Below are 20,309 nucleotides of genomic sequence, written 5' to 3'. Positions count from 1 at the left end.
AACGTAGAAGAAAAAAATAGATAAAAGGAATAATGCCATCCCCCAAGCTCAGCGTTTCAAAGCTGCTCAATTAATTTTAATGGGAATCGAGAGAACGGATTTCTTCGGGCAGGTTTGGAATGGCAGCTCCCGATCCCGGAGCAGGCGGGCAGCAGGAGAGGGGTCCCAGGCGCGTCCCTGCGCTGCCGCAGCGGGGACGGATGGCTGCGGCTGCTGCAACAGCGATGCTCCGGGATAATTCAATTAAGGGATCGCCAGGAAAGGGAAAAACAAAGGGAATGTGCCGGGAGGTGGAGGCTGCCGTGGGCGAGGCGGGGCGGGGAGGGAGCAGGACCCAGCGCGGGGTCTCTGGACACGGGGACAACGGAGCAAAGGTGGCAGCAAACCCAGCGGGGGCTGCAGGGCTGCAATTCCACAGCTCTGGGAAGTGTTTGGGATAGGAAGAAGTTGGTAATGGTTCTCTCTCTTGTGCCGCAAGAAGTGTGGGATGGGCTCAGCTTCATCCCTGTCTCGGTCCTCTTTCCATCCCTGTCCCTGTCGCAATCTGTCTCCACCCCCAGCCCCATCTCCAGTCCCACTCCCATCCTTATTTCCATTCCTCTCTGTCCCTTTCCCCTCTTCTCATCCCCACCGCTGTCCCATCCTCATCTCTGTCCCCATCTCTGTCCCATCCTCATCCCTGACCACTCCCAATCCTTATTCCCATTTTATTTCCATCCTTGCCCCTCTCCCCTCCCCAATCCCCATCCTTGACCCTATCTCTACCCCTATTCCAATCCTTTTTTCCTTCCCTCTCTGTCCCGTCCTCACCCCAGCCCACATCCTGTCCCCATTCCCACTCCTATTCCCGTCCCCCCTCTCCCAGCAAGAGCTGCCAGAGGACACGGGCAGAACCCAGCAGGGCTGCGCTTGGCAGGGGCCCAGCAGCCGCTCATTTCCCTAAAAGCTTCCCGATAAATTACTCCTGCTCTTGCTCCAGCAAAGGCACTTTGGCTCGTGCTTCACTATTGGGCAGCAGCTCCTCACCCCCACCCTGGGGACAGTGAGTCCATCCCTTGGGATCCAGGTACCAGCCATCCCTGTGGGAAGGAGCCTGAGCCCCATCCTGCTCTGGTGTCCTCCTCCCGCAGCCTTTTTCCACGGATGAGCCCACACTGGCTGTGTCCCACCCCGGTGATCCATGGCATTGTCACACCTCCTGCCACCCGCTGTAACACAGCCCCCACAAAGCCTGCAATTCCCAGCCTCCTCCATCCCCCGGGAGTTACACAGCTCCATGAATCCACGACAACCTGCGGGTGATGCTCGGCTCAGCCCGTCGGCCACACATCCCACAGGTTTTGTGGGGAAACCCCGATTTTAATGAATCCCCCTTGCCAGCCTCTCACCTCCTCCTGGACAGGGCTGGAGCTCAGCAGGGAATGATCCCGCTCTTTCCTTTCAGGCTGTATCGGGAATTTCTGCTTCCAGAGCAGCTCAACTCCTTGGGAGCAAGGAAGAGCCTGGAAAGGCTGCAGCTGTCGTGTTTTACACTGAAATTTTCATTTACAGTCGGGTTCCAGAGCTTGCCCAGAGAACTCTACCTAATTTAAGCTGGATCTGGGGAGCCCTGAAGTTTGGGAGTGTTGGGTAAAACAATTCCTCCTGGATCAGCTGGAAAACCCACCAGGACTGGAGCACACAGAGCAGGGACAGGCCTGGGGGCTGATGAAAGCACAGCTCCAATCAACACGAGGATTTTGATGTTGATTGGGAAAAATATCCATGGAAGAGATGGGAGTGGGAATTCCTTGATCTGTCAGCGCCAGTGGCCTCAGAAGGTGTCTGGGAGCGTGTCCTGGCTGCCATCAGCAGAGCAGCCACTGTTCCTCCCCGGTCAGTGGAGCCCCTCAGCATTCCCCAGGGCTCTTGCCCTGTGCCAGGCTGGGGCACAGGGATGCACATCCAAGCTTGGAGAGAGCAGGCACAGCTCCCACTCCAGAGCATCCCACAGCCCCTGGGGGTTCCCCACTTCCCACCTTCTTGGGGGCAGGATTTCCCTTGCTCCAGGGACTCCCAGCCATTCCCAAAGAGGAGCCACCTGTCCTGCATGTGGAAGTGAGGATGGGACCCGGGCTGATCCTACATCCTCCGAGCCCAAGCCCTGTGCTCCTGCTCTCCAGCAAGCCCAGGGCTCTCACCTGGAAGGATAAAACAATTCTTCAGTTGGACCTCGAGCTCCTCCAGGCTCCAGCCAAGACTGTTTCCAGGCTGCTGTCCCATCCAGTCCCTGCTCCTGTCAGAGCTGGGTCCCAGGATGGGGCTGACGGTCCCGTGACAATTTGCCATCACATCCCGAGGCGGGAGCGATCCAGGCGGGATTTGGCTGCAGGTAGCTGGCTCCTGCCTGTGCTCTTCACAAATCTGGACCCACCACCTCCCTGCCCAGCCAAACCTGGAATGCTCTGGCAGCGGGATCCCTCCTGGACAAGCCCGCTGCCGGAGAGCTGCCTCCCGGGATGCTGCTGGACAGAATCCCCCCTTGTCCCTGGAGCTGCAGCACCCACCTCCCTTCCTGAGACAGCCAAGGGCTCACCCCACCCCTTCCCAGCAAGGAGAGATGACTCAAACTCTCACTGTGGAGAAACCTTGGGATATTTTCCCTCCTTGCCCCTCGCCTCCAGCACAGCAGGAGCAGGGCTGAGGGAAGCTCCCCAGGCTCTCCATTGGGAGCTCCAGCACCCGGACCCAGGCAGGGTCACATCCTGAACTGATCAGGAACAAATACGGCACAAACACCCGAGGAAATTAAAGCCTGGATCCTTCTGCAGCCTGGATCACAAAGCCCAGCATGGAGCTGGACTGAGAGCAGGCAGCAGCGACCTGAGGGGATGGATCCTACCCTGGGAAATGGGGAATGTCTGCTCCAGGTGACAACAGACAGCCCCTGCGAGGGGCTGGAGCTCTGCTGAGCAGGGATCCCCGTTCCAGAGGCAGAGAGAGAGCCACGGGAGTGGCTCAGCCCACGGGAGACTGCCAGGGGAGCAGGAACAAGACACACACAGGCTGCAATGGGCGGGGGGAGGGTTTATTGATATCAAAGTGAGTATAAATAATCCTGCTCCTTCCCGGAGCAGAGGCAGCCAGCCAGCCCCAGCCAGGCTCTGGGGTGCCACTGCCTCAGCCCCACTGCAGGTTGGGGGGCACCGGCCACCCCCCGGGCGGGGGGGCCTGCAGGGACGGGGGCAGCTCCTGCACTGGTGGCCAGCCCGGAGGGTACTGGAAAGGCACTGGTTTCTCAGGAAGAGCACTGCGAGGGAAGATGGAAAGGGATGAGGTGAGAAGCAGCGTCTCAGTCTGACACCAAGGCCATGCTGGGCTTCCCTGTGCCCCCCCCAGTAGCCCCCAAAGAGAGGGGGCTGGCAGAGGAGGGTTTTGGTTATCACCAAATGGGTTCATTCACCCCCTCATCCCAAATCCAGCACCAGAACAGTTGTGTGACCATTCCCAGCCTATCCAAGCAGTGCTTCCTAACACAGCGTGTGCCGGTGAAAACTCAGGTGGGAACACTGAGGTGAGAGGCTCTGGGGTGGGGGAGCAGCACAGCCCCCCGAGAGGGGCTCAGCAGGGCTGGTCCCAGCCCCTCCATGCCCACTCCTCACACAGCTGAGCTGGGAGAAGAACAAACAAAATGAGCAGATGTTTCTTTCCGAGCAGCCCGGATCCCGAGCCAGCTGTGCACTTCCCGAAGGACAAGGACCCCTCGGAAACAGAGGAGCTGCCAAACCAGCGGGGTGTGCTCACCAGAGGACCCTTCAGCAGAGGGAAGAGGCTTCTCCCCCGCCCCACAGCCTGGGGATCACTCTGTCCCTGCCCCTCTCCCTCAGCTTTACTGGTCGAGGCCACTGCAAACACCACACTGGGATGAAGGAGTGCAGGAGCAAGAAGCATCTCTCTCTTGCCTCCAGCTTGACCGGGGCACGTTTAAATTCATGGCAAACGTACCTTTTCCATTAATTCCCAAGTGCAGGAAGCTCATTTGTTCTCTCACACAAGCCCTGACAGCAGCCTTGCAGCTTCTCAGGCCTCTACCTCCGATCCTGATGAATCTTTTTAATTGTTATGCCAGAAGAAACCTAATCAAACTCCTTTACATAACCCCGGGGAGAAGCAGCACCCTCCTCTCCCTGCGGGGCCATGGCCCAGAGCCAACTACAGGAGTAGTTTTCCAGGAGCATTTTCCAGGCAACTAACACAGAGCAAAGTCACTTGGTTTAAGGTTTATCCCCTCAGTGGGGATTCTCCAGAGCCCAGGGTGAGGCAGGACCATGAGGACACACACCAGCCCCTCCAGGCAGGGATATTTGGTGTCATTCCCTCAGCACTGTGGCTCAGGCACACGGTGGATACGGAGCAGAGGGAATGCTGCAAGGTGGAGCAGCAGAGCCATCACCTAATGAGCTGTTCCCTGAGCAGCAGGACTAATCAATAGGGAGGATGCTGCCTGGGTACTCAATTCCCTGGGGTCTCATGAGTTACAAGTGCCCTAACAAAGGTTTACCTACAGCTGGAGCATTCCCTATGGCTGTCCCACACGGATTCTCCAGTGGCCAGCAAGGTCAAGAATATTTCCTTTCTGAAGGTGTTCATGGGATCCCTCTCCTCTACCCACTTCCACACTCATGGAACTTGTGGCATCTCAGAAGCTTTGAGGCCTTGGACCCTGTTCTGATGGAAATCCACACTGCACGTTTCCTTTGGAAATTGGTAAAAATCAATCCCATGAAATGAGGGGCTGGAGGGCACAAGGGGAGAACAGAGATGATCAGGAGAGGCGTTGGCAAGGCTGGAGAGAGGAAGGGAAGTTCCAACAGTTGGTGTTTAGTTCCTGTAGCAGATGGTTTCTGAGGCTGCAGGGACAGGGAGGCTGGAAAAAGAGCAACAACCCTGGAAATTTGTTTTGTGCATCAGGGACCAAGTTCTGAAGGTCTGAACATTCCTCTGGGTATGACCAAGTAGTTCTGAAGGTCTAGAAATTCCTCTGGGAATAGTGATGGCTGTCTTCTGTTAAGAGCTGATCTACCCCAAGTTCCAGGGATTTACAGGCAGGATAAACAAAATGGGGCAAGTGATGTGTAGGGGACAGGAATGTGGGCACCTCTGCAAGGCCAAGGGCAGCCAAGCCGAGGGATGGAACAATCCCAGAGCAACAAGCTCAGACAAGCACCAGAAGGAAGATCCTGCCCAGTCCAAACACAGAGAGGATGGGAACAAACAGAGAAAGAACAGAAGAGAGATTTGGCACCTGCCCAAATGTCATCCCATTAAGTCTGCGGCACAGTCAGGTGAGCGAGGAAACAGCCAGCACCCGAATCCGAACGGATACTGTGAGGAGGAGCCAGCTCCACCCTCCCTGGCAGGCAGGGGATGGGGGAGCTGTCAACAGATGAAAGCAGGCTCCTGCCGCTGAGCCCCGGGCGTTAACGAGGCAGCACAGCACCGGCTCTGTCCTCGCAGGTGTGTCTGCGCACTCCGCAGAGAGCAAGGGGCACCCCTCTGCTTGCGCCCCAAGTGTGTCCCCTGTGCACACATCCCTGACAGGGGCAGCCAGGGCTGGATCTACACACGTGGCCCTCACGAGTGCTGGCTGGGTGTTGGCACCTCTGACCCCCTGCACCCTCCGCTATCCCAGCCCTCCTGTGGGATCCCCCTCTGCTGGGATCCCCTGCATGATCCCCAGGCCCCAGTACCTGTTACTCTGAGCTGCACTCAGCCTCTGGGCTCTCTTGTCCAGCCAGTCCTCGATGGTGCCAGGAGGGATATCTGCTCCCTCCCTCTGCAGCTCCTTCAGCCTTTTCTCTCCTGCTTGAGAGAGAGATTGAGATCAGAGAGGGCTGGATCAGAGGGAGGGCCATGAGAGACAGAGCCACCAGGCCCTTGTCCTTTCACTCCATTAAACCTGCTGCTCATTACCCTGCACAGTTTACAGGGTGGAGAGAGTGTGCACCTCCTCCTCCTCCTCCTCCTCTGCCCTCCTGCCATCTGATGCTTGGAGCCATCCCTGGTGACAGCTCCAGCCAGGCAGAGCAGGAGACAGGAGCTAAGCCAGCACGGTGGCAGTTTGGGCACTGAGGGGAGTCTGACACCTCTCCCCCGGGACTGATCACCCTCATCTTCGCCTGGAACAGCCTTGGCTGGCCCTAAGCCGTTTCCAGAGCCGTGTCCCTCCAACTGGCAGCAGTGACTGTGCCACCCCTGCCCTGCTAGGTGGGAGTGACAGGGACAGTGTTGGGATCGATGCAGCCTTGGCAGCTCGGGAGAGTCTCGGGAGGTTCCAGGTGCGTGTTCCAGCCGGCAGACGGATCCCGGAGCTGCTGTCAGGGCTGGTTAAGGAGCTCGCTGCCTGATGTGTCCCCAATCCCTGCACAGCCCAGGCAGAGCTGTCACCAGCCCAGGGGCAGAACCAGGGCAGAGAGAACCAGGAGACAAGTTCCTGCATTTAGAACCATGGAATGGTTTGGTTGGAAGGGACCTTAGAGCCCATCCAGTGCCACCCCTGCCATGTGCAGGGACACCTTCCACTGTCCCAGGCTGCTCCAAGCCCCAGTGTTCAACCTGGCCTTGGACACTGCCAGGCATCCAGGGGCAGCCACAGCTGCTCTGGGCACCCTGTGCCAGGGCCTCCCCACCCTCAGAGGGAAGAATTTTTTCCATACATCACAGAATTACAGAATCAATTAGGTTCTGGAGAGATCATTGAGTCCAACCTATATCTAACCTCTTTCAGTTTGAACCCATTACTCTCTGTTCTATTTCTCATGCAAGTTAGGAATGAGGAAGGAAACCAGCAGGAAACTTCTGCTGTTTACTGAATCAAGATTTCAACCCCTCCAGTCACTCTGGAAGGGCTGTGTGGGGCAGGTGCCCACAGGCACCCTCCGGGGAGAAGGCACAGAGCCAGCATGGCTGCCCAGTTAGCAAAGCTCCCCAGTTGCCCCCAGCTGCAGGGAGGGAGCTGGTGGTGAACAGGTCTAGCAGGAGTCCTGACACAGCCACACTCCTGCCAGCACATCAGGGATGAGGACAAGCCCCCAGTGATCCCATCTCCAGCCTACTGGAAACTTCCCACCTAACAGAACAGGGAACTCAGAAAACCAAACACCAGTGATGATAAAAAGGAAGCAGAGGCAGCTGCGTGTCATTCCCTCTGCCCCACTCATCCATCCCTCCAGGGGATCCCTGATCCCATTCAGGGATCAAGGTGCCTGCAGCCATGCCCTGCAGGAGCCTGCTTCACATCCACCCATATGTCACACGTTTAAGGAAAATATTATACCTTTGCAGACAGGGTGTGAAATTAATAGCGCTTGGGCAGAGTGAAGGATCACTTCATCCTACTGGTGGCAACCAATTATTCATCTGCCTGTTGAATACTAATTGGGATGGCAGGGATGTGCTACACAATGAGCAGCCAGATGGATAATTTGTCACCCAGCCTTTTCAGCCGCTGCTGCTGCTGCTGGGTGGGGTGATGATGTGCCCAGTGCCACCACAGCCAGCCCACTGTGGTCCTGATGTCTGGGTGCTGCTCTGAATCCGTCGATAAGGTCAGAGAAAGGAATGTTCCAGTCTCCCACAGTTGTTCCCAAGGATCTAAGCTCCAGCAGAGCTACCTGGGGTGAACCCGACCAACAGGCCAGGTGGGGGAATGGGGAAGCAAGAAGCTCAGCCTGGAGAGCTGGGCACTGCTCACACTCAGGGTTAGACTCACCTGGCAACCTTGAGCATCTTAGTTCCCTTTGTTCCACGTTTTTCCACCTCCTGAGCACATCCCACCTCGGCAAGGGTACAAGCAGTGGCTGTGAGAGGCTTCAATGAGGCAGGGAAGAAAATCACAGAGAAAAACCTCTCCCACCTCTCTGTACCACTGCAATTTCCTCTTCTTCCAACTCCCAGCCCCAACAGAGAACAGAGTATAAACAGCTGAAGCTTCTCTGTTCAGAGCAGGGAGCCCCAAGGTACCACACCAGGGATGGGGCAGCCACAACTCAAGGTCCCATCCAGAAAAGTTCACTGGATGCCATGGGACCACTCCAGGCTCACACTGCCCCAAATGAGGCCTCAGGTATCCACATCAGAAAGACATCCAGCTGTCTCCCTGTTCTCACAGCCCCAGGAGCTGCTGCTCCGGAGCATTCCAACCCTCAGGCTCAGAAATACGGTAGCAGGGACAGGCAACTCTCGAGCTCTGCCCACCTTGCTGATGTCCATGTCCCTCTGGAGCACACACATCCCATCCAGGGATCACCGAATGCACCCTGAGATTGGAAATACTCCCTGAATGCCAACAGATATTCCAAGAAGCAGCTCTGAAAGGCCTTTACCAGCCCCTGCTCCCCACAGGTGGCCGTGCAGCCGGACAGGTGTGAAGGTACTTCCTCCTCCTCCTCCTCACTGTGGTGTTTGCTTCAAAGTCTAATTACAGCCCATTAAAAGAGCATCTGTAGTCATGAAATGCCTCTGATGATGCCAGAGTGGGGTCCACATTTATCTTCTCTCCCCAGGCAATCTTTCCCATGGGTTTTCTTCTTGAAAAAGGCATTGCTGTATGAGAGATGGAACCCCCAGAATGGGCAGGTCACCCAGCAAGGAGATGCACAGGAGATCCTTCAGCTCCATCCAGCAAAGAGACGCACAGGGAATCACTCAGCTGCCTCCCTGGTGGATGATGTGGAACCCCAACTCCTCCAGAGCACAAGAACAGCACCGGGGCGTGGCTGAGTTGAGGCTGAGGAGCCCCTGCAAGAGGAGCAGCCGAACAAGCAACCGCCCTGCAGCCGAGTGCCAGCGTTCCTCCCGCTCCCCGCCCAGTTAAACCAGTTGACTCCAGCCACCCCAGCGGGGTCCCTCAGATCCTTTCAACCTCATGGCCATCCTGCAAACACTCACCCAGCTGTGCCCTCCCCTCACAGCCCTGGCTGGCTGGAGGCACCAGAGCCCAGCCAGGTCGATCCCACCCGCACCGGGGACACGGATTAGAGGGGAGCCAATAACTCCGAGCAAGGAGATGGCAATTTGACAGTGACTTTTCCTGACATGACTGTACTTAAAATGACAGCCTGGAAGTGTCTGGCTGATGAATGATGCAGCAGATGCAGAAGGCTAATGCTTTGATGGGGGAACAGCTGGGAATATGAGCTTGCTCCCTGCTGAAGGTGTAAACTGTTGCTTCTTGATGAGGATATTCTACAGGGTGCAGAGATGCTGACGCCTAAGTAGGCCAGGCTCCAAGCTGTTCTAGAACAGGGAATCATCCAGAATTTTTCCTACTTAACCCACAAAACTCACACAAACGACAGGGTGGACTCCCAGCATTAAAAAGGCCAAATGTTAAGGATAATGTCATGTTTCCTTTGGCTGTGATAAAAATGCTTCATTATCAAGGTGAGTTCACTGACACGGAGCTACCAACACCAAACACTCACAGGGACTCAGGGACAGGTTCAATATTTACATGATAAAAAAGTGCCATCACGGTTCAGCTGGGTTAAAAAAAAGTCAGACAAGGCTTTGCCTGCACCACAGCAGAGGAAAGGGGGTTAAGCAGCACAGTGGGCCCACCAGAAGAGCGTCCCCCACCAGCCTGGCCACCCCCAGCATGGTCAGCCCAGGCTTGGGAAGGCTCTGGAGCTTCCAGCCTCTCAGCTCATCTCAAATCTCTGACCACCCCTGGCTCCAAACCTGTCAAAATCTCACACTGGGTCAGTGAGAGACAGCCTGATCCAGATTGCTCCAACCCCGCTGGCTGCGGCTTGGGATGGCTCTCACGGCACAGAAACCCTGAGACTGAGTGGGAATGCACGTGGGACATTACTGATGGAGGATCCATCAGTGTGAATTGCACACCCTGCCACACGTGAGCTTGTCCTCAACTCTGCCCTCAGCCCCAGCACCTGAGACACACGGGTGCTTTGGCAGCTGAAGGGGTGCTGAAATGTCCCTGTGACTCACCAGACAGCATCTGATCCTTCCATCCAGTCTGTTACCTCTCCTCCACCAAATCCCTCTGATCAGAGTCTGTGTGATGCCCAAAGCCACACCAGGAGAGAGGTGAGCAGGACTGAATTCTCCCAGCAAGCACCCCCTGTCCCCCAGCCATCGCTCCTTCAGGGTTAATCGGTAAATGAAATGTTTGACTCCAGAACACAAATGCAAGGTTTCCCAGTAATCTCCCTGGAATTGGCTCTCAGCAGCCAATCCTGCACTTACACCGACCCGTTTGACACAAGTCAATACTCAGTAACAAGTGTAATTGGCAAGGAAAGCTGCCCGAGCGCAGAGGAGCTGCCAGCCTTCCCTGCTCCGCTCCAGAGAGCTCCCACTTCCCCTGCAGGAACAGCCAGCGCCTGCAAATGCTACAGGTTCCTGTGTCTGTCACTCTGTGCCACCCTCGGGAGCCCAGCAGAGGGGGGTCAGGGAGAAGCTCTGGCTGCAAGGTGACTCTGGGAAGGGCTGGAGCGCTCCCTGCCCGCCCTGGTTTTATCGACCGCCAGTGGCGCTCAGAGATTGATTCAGAGTCACCTCGGGGGCTCACACACTGACTCAGCATGGCCTGGAATAGCTCTGTGCTGCCTGCCTGCCTCCCCCTGGCTCCCCTGAGCTCTTCCTCCCCAAATGGGATCCCTCTGAGGGCCAGGAGAAGCTCTACCCCACGCACTCTCCCCCATCTCACATCCCACACTTCCAACACTTCAGCCTGGCTTTGCTAGACTCTTGGCAAAACAACAGCTGGCTCCAGCGAGGATGTGGGCATGAGAGCTGCTCCAAGCTGGGCTGCACTGGGACACCAGCTCGGGGAAGGGATCCTTCTCTACTCCACACTGTGAGGCCACATCTGGGTGCTGTGCCCAGTGCTGGGCTCCCCAGTACAGACACAATGGGCATAAACCAAAGTAAAGGAATTTCCGTTAGGAATTTCTATTTAAATATTTAAAAATATATACATTTTTATTATGAACCTAGTCAAACAGTGGATCAGGTCACCCACAGAGTTTCCAGCCTTGAGATATTCAAAATACAACTGAGCATCCTGCTTGAGTTCACCCTGCTTTCAGCACGGTTGGGATCAGATGATCTCCAGTGGAGATTTCAACCATTCCACAAGTTCTCACCAACACCTCACTCAAACTCCCTGGAAGTGTCCAAGGCCAGGCTGGATGGGGCTTGGACCAACCTGGTCTAGTGGAAGGTGTCCCTGCCCATGGCAGGGGTGGAATGAGCTGAGCTTTAAGATTCCTTCCCACCCAGCCCAGTCTGTGATTCTGTGATTTTCCTTAACCACTAAAGTAACAACTCCTATGGAGAAAACACAGCTACCACCTCTTTTCCCTAAAAGAAAAGTAGTTCCAAGAATGGAAGTCCCAGAATGAGAGAAAGTTCAAAAGTGCTCTGCAGACTCCCAGCAGGGAGCAGCTGCCATCCACCCTCTGCCCACTCTTCACTTCCATCCAAAGCCACCCAAGCAGAGGCTGTTTCTGGATCCAGGACCCCTTTCACAGCCCGACAGCAGGACAGCTCTTCCCACCAGCTCTTCCCACGGGTGGAAGCAGCAGCTCCCTGGTAATAGCAGCAAGGTGGGGGGAAATCAAATCCATAAATTTAAGGGGATGTGATGTACCAGTGCCCTCTGCTGCTGACAGTTTTTATTCCCTGACTGAACAAAACCCCGAGGGCTCACGAACTCTTGCTGCCAAGTGGTAACAGCACTGCTCAGGTCCAGGTTTGTGTCTGTGCCAGCAGCTCGAGAGCAGGCAGCATATGACAAACTGCAGCACTTCCAGGCTCACACAGCACTGGGGAGCAGGAGGGAGGGATCCACGCTTGGCTAGCTCTGTGCAGGCAGCAGGGGATCACAGCCTGCACGACCCACCCCCCCCCGCAGGACCCCCCTGCAGCAACTCTCCCTTCAAGGAGATCCCTGGACATTGCCTTGTTGGAGGACTCACCTTGAACCTGGGCACTCAGCTTCTCCAGGTCCTGCTCTGTCATGTGGGAAAATCTGCAGTTGGACCCAAAATCACACTGTCCTGGAATGAAATGGTGAGATTTGAAAATTCTATTTCAATTTCAAAATCCTCTAGATTAGATATTAGGAAATATTTCTTCACAGAAAGCGTTGTAAAGCATTGGAATGGGCTGCCCAGGGAAGTGGTGCAGTCACCATCCCTGCAAATGTTCAAAAAAATGTGTGAATGTGGCACCTGGGGACATTGTTTAAAAGTAAACATGGTGGTGCTGTATTGACATTTGGACTTGCTGATCTTAAAGGCCTTTTCCAACTTTAATGATTCTGGGAAAAGCCACAGAGTTCCATGAGAACCACCCACACGAGGTCCCTGTGCAGGCAAACCCAGGCTCCATCACACCTGGATGCCAGACACAGGCCCAAACCCCCCCCTCCAGCCTTGGGCTGGCTCTGGAAGGAGCTGCTGGAGCCAGGCCCTTATCTCCACCTCAGAACTGCTCACCTGTTTGCAGAAACTTCCGACAAGGTTTCTTGGTCTGCTCCTCCTGCAGGATAGCAGCAGCATCTGGGGAGACAAGGGATGAACCCAGGTAAAGATCCTGGGCACAGCAATATCCCATCGTGTCTGGGACCAGAAGGAAGCAGAGGGACACCCAGGTAATGGTTTCACAGCCAGTTTAACCCATTCCCACCACACTCCTCAGGCTGGCACTAACACACCTGGAGCTGTGTGGTGAGACAGGTCAGAGCCACACACAAGGATTTCACCTCTGAGACTGCTTGAGGCAGCAGCATCAAGTGCTCAATTTGCAGGCACACAGAGTGTATAAACCATCAGTGCTGATTTATCTTCTATTCCCACTCCCCCACCTCATCCATCACCTCCCCAGTCCCAGAAAGGGAGCGGCAGACAGCTGGCAGCACCCACCTCGGAATGAGTCGTACCAGAGTCTCTTAGCCCGGAGATGCTGCACTCCATTGAGGTGTTTCTTCCTGTTGTGCAGGTTGTCCTGGAAGGATCTGTCACAGTAGTCACAGAAGTACCTTTTCCCCATCTCTCTCCTGGCAAAACAGCATCAGCATGTCCTGGAATCACCAGGCAGCTCCTCGGCGCCCAGCCATGGGAATGGAGGATCCAGGATTTACAGCGCCTGCTTCCAAAGGAGGAGAACTCAAATCACTTGGGGTTGGCAGACAGAGAAAGACGTGAGACCCAACAGTTTATATCCTTGTCCATCACAGACTGCTGGGGCAGGATCTGCTGCCTGTACATGGGAGAAAAGGCTTGGATCTGCATTTATCTCTGTCACCCAAAGCAACAACAGCTCTGCTGGAAGGATTCTCCTTCCCTGAGTTCAGACCACATGAAACAGAGAGCCAAAGGCTCCAGGCAAGGTGCAGCACAAACCATCCAAGGTGCAAACAGGAGGAGCTGGAGGTGCTGGGGACCTTTGACCACAACCTCCACGAGCTGACACAAAAGAGGAAGCAAACTCCGTGGTGTCCATCTCTGCAAAGTGAGGAAGAAACTCAGCAAAGCAATTTATTTTATCCTCAAACATAAAACCAAAGCTCACCTCACCTGTCCTGCAGGTGGGAAGCTGCACTACAAGCACTACAGGACATATTTCCTACAACCCACTGAGCCACCTGTTTTTTCCTGTACATCATGGATTGCTCTCCTCATCCTCCCCAGCCTCTGGCACCAAGGTTGAGCACAGCACTAAGATCACAACAGAATTTGGGAGCTCCCACCTGGGCTGGCCCTGGAGCCACTGGCAGTGCAGGTGAGATGAGCCTTATCCTTCAGGCACCTGCCCCCTTTGGATGTCCCTGCTGGAGGTACAACAGACACCCTGAAGGAGCTGCAAGCTCTCTCCTGAGGGATATAAAAGCACCTGATGAGTGGCAAAGATGGATGGACTGGGAGATAAACTCCAAAAGCAATTCTCCAGGTTCTGACACTTTGACAGCCGAATGCATTTTAAAAATGGCATGGAGACTGGCACGAGAAATAAAGATTTTATAAATAAAACGGGTCTGGAATCAATCACAGCCTCCTGGCCAATTCCTCTGGCTCAGCAGGAAGACCAGAGCACCAGGCAATCCCTCAGAGCCCGGCGTGCCCAGCTCAGGCAGGACTGCCAAGCCTCCTGCCAGACATCCATCCCAGCACGAGCACCAGCACCACGCTGCCTTCCCTCCCCTGCTCACCAGAACTGCTGCTTCGAAATCAAACCCCTGGAAATCCCCGAGCCCCCACACCACGAGTTAAAGCAAAGCTGCATTCGATGGGAAGACCTTCTGTGATTTTTAAAATTGGATTGAAAACCTCCACACCGAAGGTAAAATGTTCAGATGGTCCAAGTGAACTGGAAATTTCGTGTTGAGGTTCTTTCCTTGGGGGGTGAGGATTGGCCATGCCCCAGCCGTGTGTGCTGGGACCCCAAACCCTCCACGCCCTGGGCTGATCCCAACTCAGCTCTGCAGGGCTTGAGGTCTGAAATCATCCTCCTCCAGCCCAAGAATCCAAACCCAAGTGCTGCTTAATGAGCACGGAGCCACAAATTCCCTCAGTCTTTACATCCCTGAGTTTTGGAGCCAGATTTGCAGCGCTGTGGTGGGGCTGCTGCAATTCAGAGGGAACATGTCCGGCCCACTGGCAGGGGCTGCTTTTAAATACTGAAAAATCCCTGTTCCACATGTTATTCCATAGTCTCCCAAAGTTCCTGGTGACACAAAAAGCTCCCTGTCTCAGCTGCTGGCTCCTGCACTCCATCTCTGCAGAAGAGAATGCTGCAAACAGGGAAAACAAATGAGATTCTGCAGTGGTCCCACACAAGTTTCCAGAGATCTCCCAGGGAATTCTGCCTGCGGAAGCCCAGCAGCAGCCAGCCTTTGAAATCGTATTTCAAACTTTCTCTTTCATCACCCCGACAGCAATAATTGCAGAAGCTCCTTCCCCCTCCTCCCCCAACACGCAGGGCAGAAAGCTCCTGCAGATTCCAGACAGCCAGATCCCACATCCCACGGCTGCCTGCTCCCAAATTCTCCAAGCAATTGCCATTGCAGGGGACGGACGGAATGTAAAAAGCAATTAGAGGAGTATCAGATTCTCCCTGAGACTTCCCCCTTCAGTGATTATACCCAACACTTATTCCCAAGGATTCCACTGCACGGATACCTTGCTGGGTTCTGCCAACTCTCTGCAGCACCAGCACTTCCCAGCGCTCTGTGAGTCCGGAGGAATAAAAAGCTGCTTCTGAGCAGCACCAACCTATTTCCATCTCCCCAAATGGCTCCAGCAATAAACAAAGAGCATTATTCAGCTGAAAACGGAGATGGTTCCTAATTAAATCCATCTTAGTCATTATGAAATAAAGTAAATGTAGCTGTTCTATAAAGAACTGCCTCAGCTTGGCCGTTTCCTCTCAGCATCTCCAGCCCCTGATTTGCAACTGAATCAGGGCGCTCAGACCTGGACCCACCGCAGCCATAAACGCTTCCAGCCAGGCTTTGTGCCAGCTTAAAAGTCTTCCTGAATAAATGCAAATACAAAAAAAACCCACCCAGGGCTCTGTGTTGTATGAAAGTGTAACAGAAATGCTGTGCTGTGCCTCCTGGAGCCCTGCTGGGTGAGCAATGCCCTGTTGTGAGGCACCTCCAAGGTGTGTCCCTCAGCCTTGGGACAGCTCCAGCCGTGATCTCATGTGCACCATCCTACATTTTCCCTTCTCCAGCTGCTGCCAGAACACTCCACGCTGCTCTGAATCAGCTGCAGATTTTATCTGGGACTCTCCGGGGTGTTTCACCGGGCAGAGGGAGGAAGGTGACCCCGGAAGGGGCACAGACTCCTTTGTCCGAGGGGAGCTGCTGCTCTCCACACCAAACCCCGAAGGTGCTGCTGGGCCGTGACCTCAATTTCCTGCTTTCTCACAGCCCGGGCTCGGGGCCATTCCAGCCACTTTGGATATCCAGGCAGATGTGAATTAATTAAATCCAAGTGTCAGGCTTATGATACTCAGCTGCCAATTTAACGGGCTCAGATCTGTGGGGAGACTTGGAATGGCAGCAGAGTGTGCCAGCACCTTCCTGATGACAGAGGAACAGATCCTGCTTTCCATCACACCCAGATGAAATCATGGAGTGGTTTGGGTTGGAAGGGACGTTAAAGCCCATCCAGTGCCACCCCTGCCATGGCAGGAACACCTCCCACTGTCCCAGGCTGCTCCAAGCCCCAATGTCCAGCCTGGCCTTGGACACTGCCAGGGATCCAGGGGCAGCCACAGCTGCTCTGGGCACCCTGTGCCAGGGCCTGCCCACCCTCCCAGGGAACAATTCCTGCCCAAAATCCCATCCAGCCCTGCCCTCTGGCACTGGGAAGCCATTCCTTGGGTCCTGTCATAGACTCATGGAATGGTGTGGGTTGGAAGGGGCCTTAAAGATCTCATTCCAACCCCTGCCACAGGCAAGGGACACCTTCCACTGGAAATCCAGAGCTAAGTTTGGGATTAACACCAACCTGACCATACACAAACCATCCTGGTGGCAGCAATTAATGGGCGATTGGGGGAATTTGTCTTAGATAATCCAGAGCAGTTACATTTGAAAAATAACAATTGAGTTTTTCTGAGCTCTGCTCTGTGGTGACCAGTGACAGAACCCAAGGGAGCGGCTGGAGCTGTGTCAGTGCAGGCTCAGGCTGGAGAGCAGGGAAAGGTTCTTCCCCCAGAGGCTGCTGGGCACTGCCCAGGCTCCCCAGGGAATGGGCACGGCCCCGAGGCTGCCAGAGCTCCAGGAGCGTTTGGACAGCGCTGCCAGGGATGCCCAGGCTGGGGTTGTTGGGGTGTCTGGGCAGGGCCGGGAGCTGGATCCATGATCCCTGTGGGTCCTTTCCCACTCGGGATATTCTGGGGTTCCAAAGGGATAACACTACCCACAGAAATGTGCCAGGCACCTTCCAGAAAGAGCAGACATCTTGCCCTAACCCAGAAAAATTCCATGGATCCCCACAGTCACCATATGAGGGAGCAAACATAAATAAATCAGGAGAAACGACTCTGCAGCCAGACTTTGTGCTACTTCTGAGTGGGTGAGACAAACAAAACAACAGAGCAGCGTCACTTGAGGGTCTGCTCTGGAATTCCATGTAGATACTCGTTTAACAACAGCCCTGTGGGCAAACAGCTTCAGTGTTAGGATTCCCCTGGCCCACCCCGATCTGTTCTGCCTTCCGAAATCCAAATTTACCTCTCTCCCACCCGTGCTGGAGTCACCCCGGGGCTGCTCTGCCCTCACTGATGTTAAAAAGAGAGAAACGCAAAGAGAGGGCAGCAAATGGGAACGTTCCCACTTTTGCTTTGCCACATGGGGCCAGGTCCCACTCTTCCCGAGGCCTCTGGAGCAGCTGTCAGACGGTCCTTTGGCTCTGGCACAGGGTGCTCAGAGCGGCTGGGGCTGCCCCTGGATCCCTGGCAGTGCCCAAGGCCAGGTTGGACATTGGGGCTTGGAGCAGCCTGGAATAGTGGGAGGTGTCCCTGCCATGGCAGGGCTGGAACTGGGAGGAGGTTCAAGGTCCCTCCCCACCCAAACCATTCCATGATTTATGAGCCCCACACCCCTCTCCTACTCCCCCCACACTGACACCAACCATCCCTTGCAACCCCAAGCTGCAGAAAACACCCCAAATCCCCTCCCACGCCCCCGCCGGGAGTGAGCTGAGAGCAGTGACCGCAACCCCTTTCCAGTCCCTGTCACCCTTGCCCGGACACCCCGGCAGGGCAGGGCAGGGCAGGGCAGGGCAGGGCAGGGCAGGGCAGGGCTGGCCCGGAGTGTCTCTGCCCCCCCAGCCCCGTCTGGGTCCCGCCCCAGCCCCACCCGCGGCCGGGCCGGTTTCACCGCACAAAGCCGGGCAGAGACCCCGGGGTTGCCCAGCGGAGGCCGCTGAGGAGAAGGCGGGAGAGCCAGGACGAGCGAAGCCTCACAGGGAGCCCTCACACGGGGCCCTCAAACGGACCCCTCACACGGAGCACACCCGCCACGCTCACCCACCTCCGGCCAGGCCCGCGCCGCGCCGCCTACAACTCCCACAATACCCTACGGCACGGGCGCACGCGCAGATCACAACCGGCACATAGCGCGGCCTACAACTCCCAGCATGCCCCACGGCGCGCCCAGCACTGCCTCTTAATTACAGAGCACCGCCTACATCCCCCAGCAGCCCCCGCCACGCGGCGCAGGCGCGGAGCGCGCGGCCAAGATGGCGCTGCTGCGGCAGGTGTACGGGTCGCTGTTCCGCCGCACGTCCACATTCGCGCTGTCGGTCGTGCTGGGCGCGGTGCTCTTCGAGCGCGCCTTCGACCAGGGTGCGGACGCGCTCTTCGAGCGGCTCAACGAAGGGGTAAGGGCTGGGTAAGGCCCCGCCGGGGCCGCCCGCGCGCGGGCCCAGCGCTGAAGGTCAGGGCGGCCCCGCTGGGCCCTGCGCGGGCCTCGGCCCCGGCGCTCGCTGAGGGTCAGCGCGGCTGGGCCGCGCCCGAGGGGGCTCCGCGGCTGTCGTGGCGCTCGGTGGTCGGGGCTTCTCTGTCCTTGGGCTTCTCTGGCCGCTTGAAAGGGGCGTGCAAGGGGGTGGGGAGCGGGAGGGGTAAAAGGAGCTTGTTTTGTGCTCTGTAGAGCCCCGGCTTGGCCGATCTGCCCTTGGCAGAGGGAGGGGATTAGGGCCGGTGGCCTCGGGTGTCCCCAGCGTGAACCTTGGGTGAAAGGGGTCAAGTCGTCCTTAGGTTCCTGAGTACAGCAGTGACGGGATGATGACTGCAGGATACTGAGGCAGGCTTGGGGGAGACCTTAGATCCCCATTGAGTGCCTACAGAGGCTCCAGGAAGCTGGAAAAAGGCTTGGGACAAGGCATGGAGTGCCAGGACAAGGGGGAATGGCTTCCCACTGCCAGAGGGCAGCGTTAGATGGGATATTGGTAAGGAATTCTTCCCTCTGAGGTTGGGGAGGCCCCTGGACCCCTGGCAGTGCCCAAGGCCAGGCTGGATGGGGACAGTGGAAGGTGTCCCTGGCCATGGGAATGGCACTGGATGAGCTTTAAGGTCCCTTCCCACCCAAACCATTCCATGGTTCTATGAATAGGAATGTTCTGTGCATCCCTTATGTGCGGGAGCAGAGCTGCCCTCTCCAGTCTGGGTGGGAGTTCAAGGCAGTGGCTCTGGGCCACTAATCCAGACCAGGGGAAGGGGAATCTCTGCAGCTTCTTGCCTGTCCAGATTAGAAGCCAGGAGCCCCCATGTGCATCCTGTGTCCCCCAGATCCAGTACAGGACTCCATCACCGTGGCTCCAGGCAGGATAATTTGGGTTTTGGATTTTGTTATCCCAACACCACTGAGAAGCTGCCTAAAATATCTTGATTTTTTTTTTCCTGCTTGTTTTCCACACAGAAACTGTGGAAACACATCAAGCACAAGTACGAGAACTGAGAGCTCAGCAGCAGGAGCCAGCCTGGGGTGGCTGCAGGCACTGCAGGGATGGGTTCAACCTCCTGAAACTGGGAATGGATTCCTGATGGAACAACTCCGAGCCAGCTACTGTCAGCCACCTCCTGATATGATGTGAAGCAAGATGGACTCAAGGAGTTCTGCTGCTGTACTCAACTCAAATAAAACTCCTGGTCCTGTCTTGTGCCTTTGTGTTCACCTCACTCATCCTTTGGCCTCTCTGTGACTCCTCCTCCTCTGGGAGGTGGAGCATCCTTAAAAGCCCTGATCCTTAGTTCCAAGGCACTGTCAGGAACCACGATGCCTTAACATGGATTTGAAAGCACTTAGCTGTGGTTCAGTGACAACCCTTGGCTTCTGCCTGGGAAGGGTGAGAAGCTGTCTGCTTCTTCTGGTCTGTCCACAGGAAAGGGGCTTAAAATCATTCCCAGCACCGTTTGTAGCTCAGATCTGATGGAGGTTCCTGGCCTGGCCCCTTTCAGAGCTGCCCTAACAGGGAGGAACGTGCTCTGCACTTTGAGCAGGCTGGGTGTGCCCAGCTCTGCTGGGCTGAGAATGGGGACCAGGTGTAACTTTCAGAGAGGAGGTGGATCCCTTTCCTAATTATTCCTGTGCCTTCTGCCTCCTCACATGGCTTGAGGAGCAGAAGTGATGTCAGGTTTGTGTGTCACACACCTGCCTCCATCCCACCTGACCCAAGGGAAGGTGCTGGAAAGGGAGAGGGATCACTCGGTGCCCCCCAGCAGCTGGCTCAGAGGAGTCATGGAATGGTTTGGATGGGAAGGGACTTTTAAGATCGTCCAGTTCCTCC

The 20,309-nt window shown here is 55.8% G+C and overlaps 2 protein-coding genes across 4 annotated transcripts; one reads left to right on the top strand and one right to left on the bottom strand.

Annotated features, from left to right (window-relative positions):
- Positions 1–3,046: 3,046 nt before the first annotated feature.
- On the bottom strand, positions 3,047–18,135 carry ZMAT5 (zinc finger matrin-type 5). 3 transcript variants are annotated; one of them, XM_032128056.1, is made up of 6 exons: positions 18,056–18,135; positions 12,933–13,155; positions 12,507–12,569; positions 11,985–12,065; positions 5,730–5,841; positions 3,047–3,289 (listed from the first exon to the last, which is right to left on the bottom strand). In XM_032128056.1, exons 2-6 carry the CDS (start codon positions 13,057–13,059, stop codon positions 3,160–3,162), a joined length of 513 nt encoding a protein of 170 aa, XP_031983947.1. In that variant the 5' UTR covers positions 13,060–13,155; positions 18,056–18,135; the 3' UTR covers positions 3,047–3,159. The 3 variants fall into 3 exon arrangements, with proteins under 3 accessions (XP_031983947.1, XP_031983948.1, XP_031983949.1); XM_032128057.1 differs by having other exon boundaries at positions 12,933–13,158; positions 18,056–18,101; XM_032128058.1 differs by lacking the exon at positions 18,056–18,135 and adding an exon at positions 17,924–18,034.
- A 66-nt stretch (positions 18,136–18,201) lies between these two features.
- Positions 18,202–19,684, top strand: LOC116453035 (cytochrome b-c1 complex subunit 9). Its single transcript, XM_032128059.1, has 2 exons — positions 18,202–18,404; positions 19,442–19,684. The coding sequence occupies exons 1-2, from the start codon at positions 18,264–18,266 to the stop codon at positions 19,478–19,480; spliced, it is 180 nt and encodes a 59-aa protein (XP_031983950.1). The 5' UTR covers positions 18,202–18,263; the 3' UTR covers positions 19,481–19,684.
- Positions 19,685–20,309: the final 625 nt, after the last annotated feature.

This window comes from Corvus moneduloides, chromosome 18 (assembly GCF_009650955.1).
Source record: "Corvus moneduloides isolate bCorMon1 chromosome 18, bCorMon1.pri, whole genome shotgun sequence".
In the NCBI taxonomy this organism is placed as follows: domain Eukaryota; kingdom Metazoa; phylum Chordata; class Aves; order Passeriformes; family Corvidae; genus Corvus; species Corvus moneduloides.
This window is presented reverse-complemented; position numbering and strand designations above follow the sequence as displayed.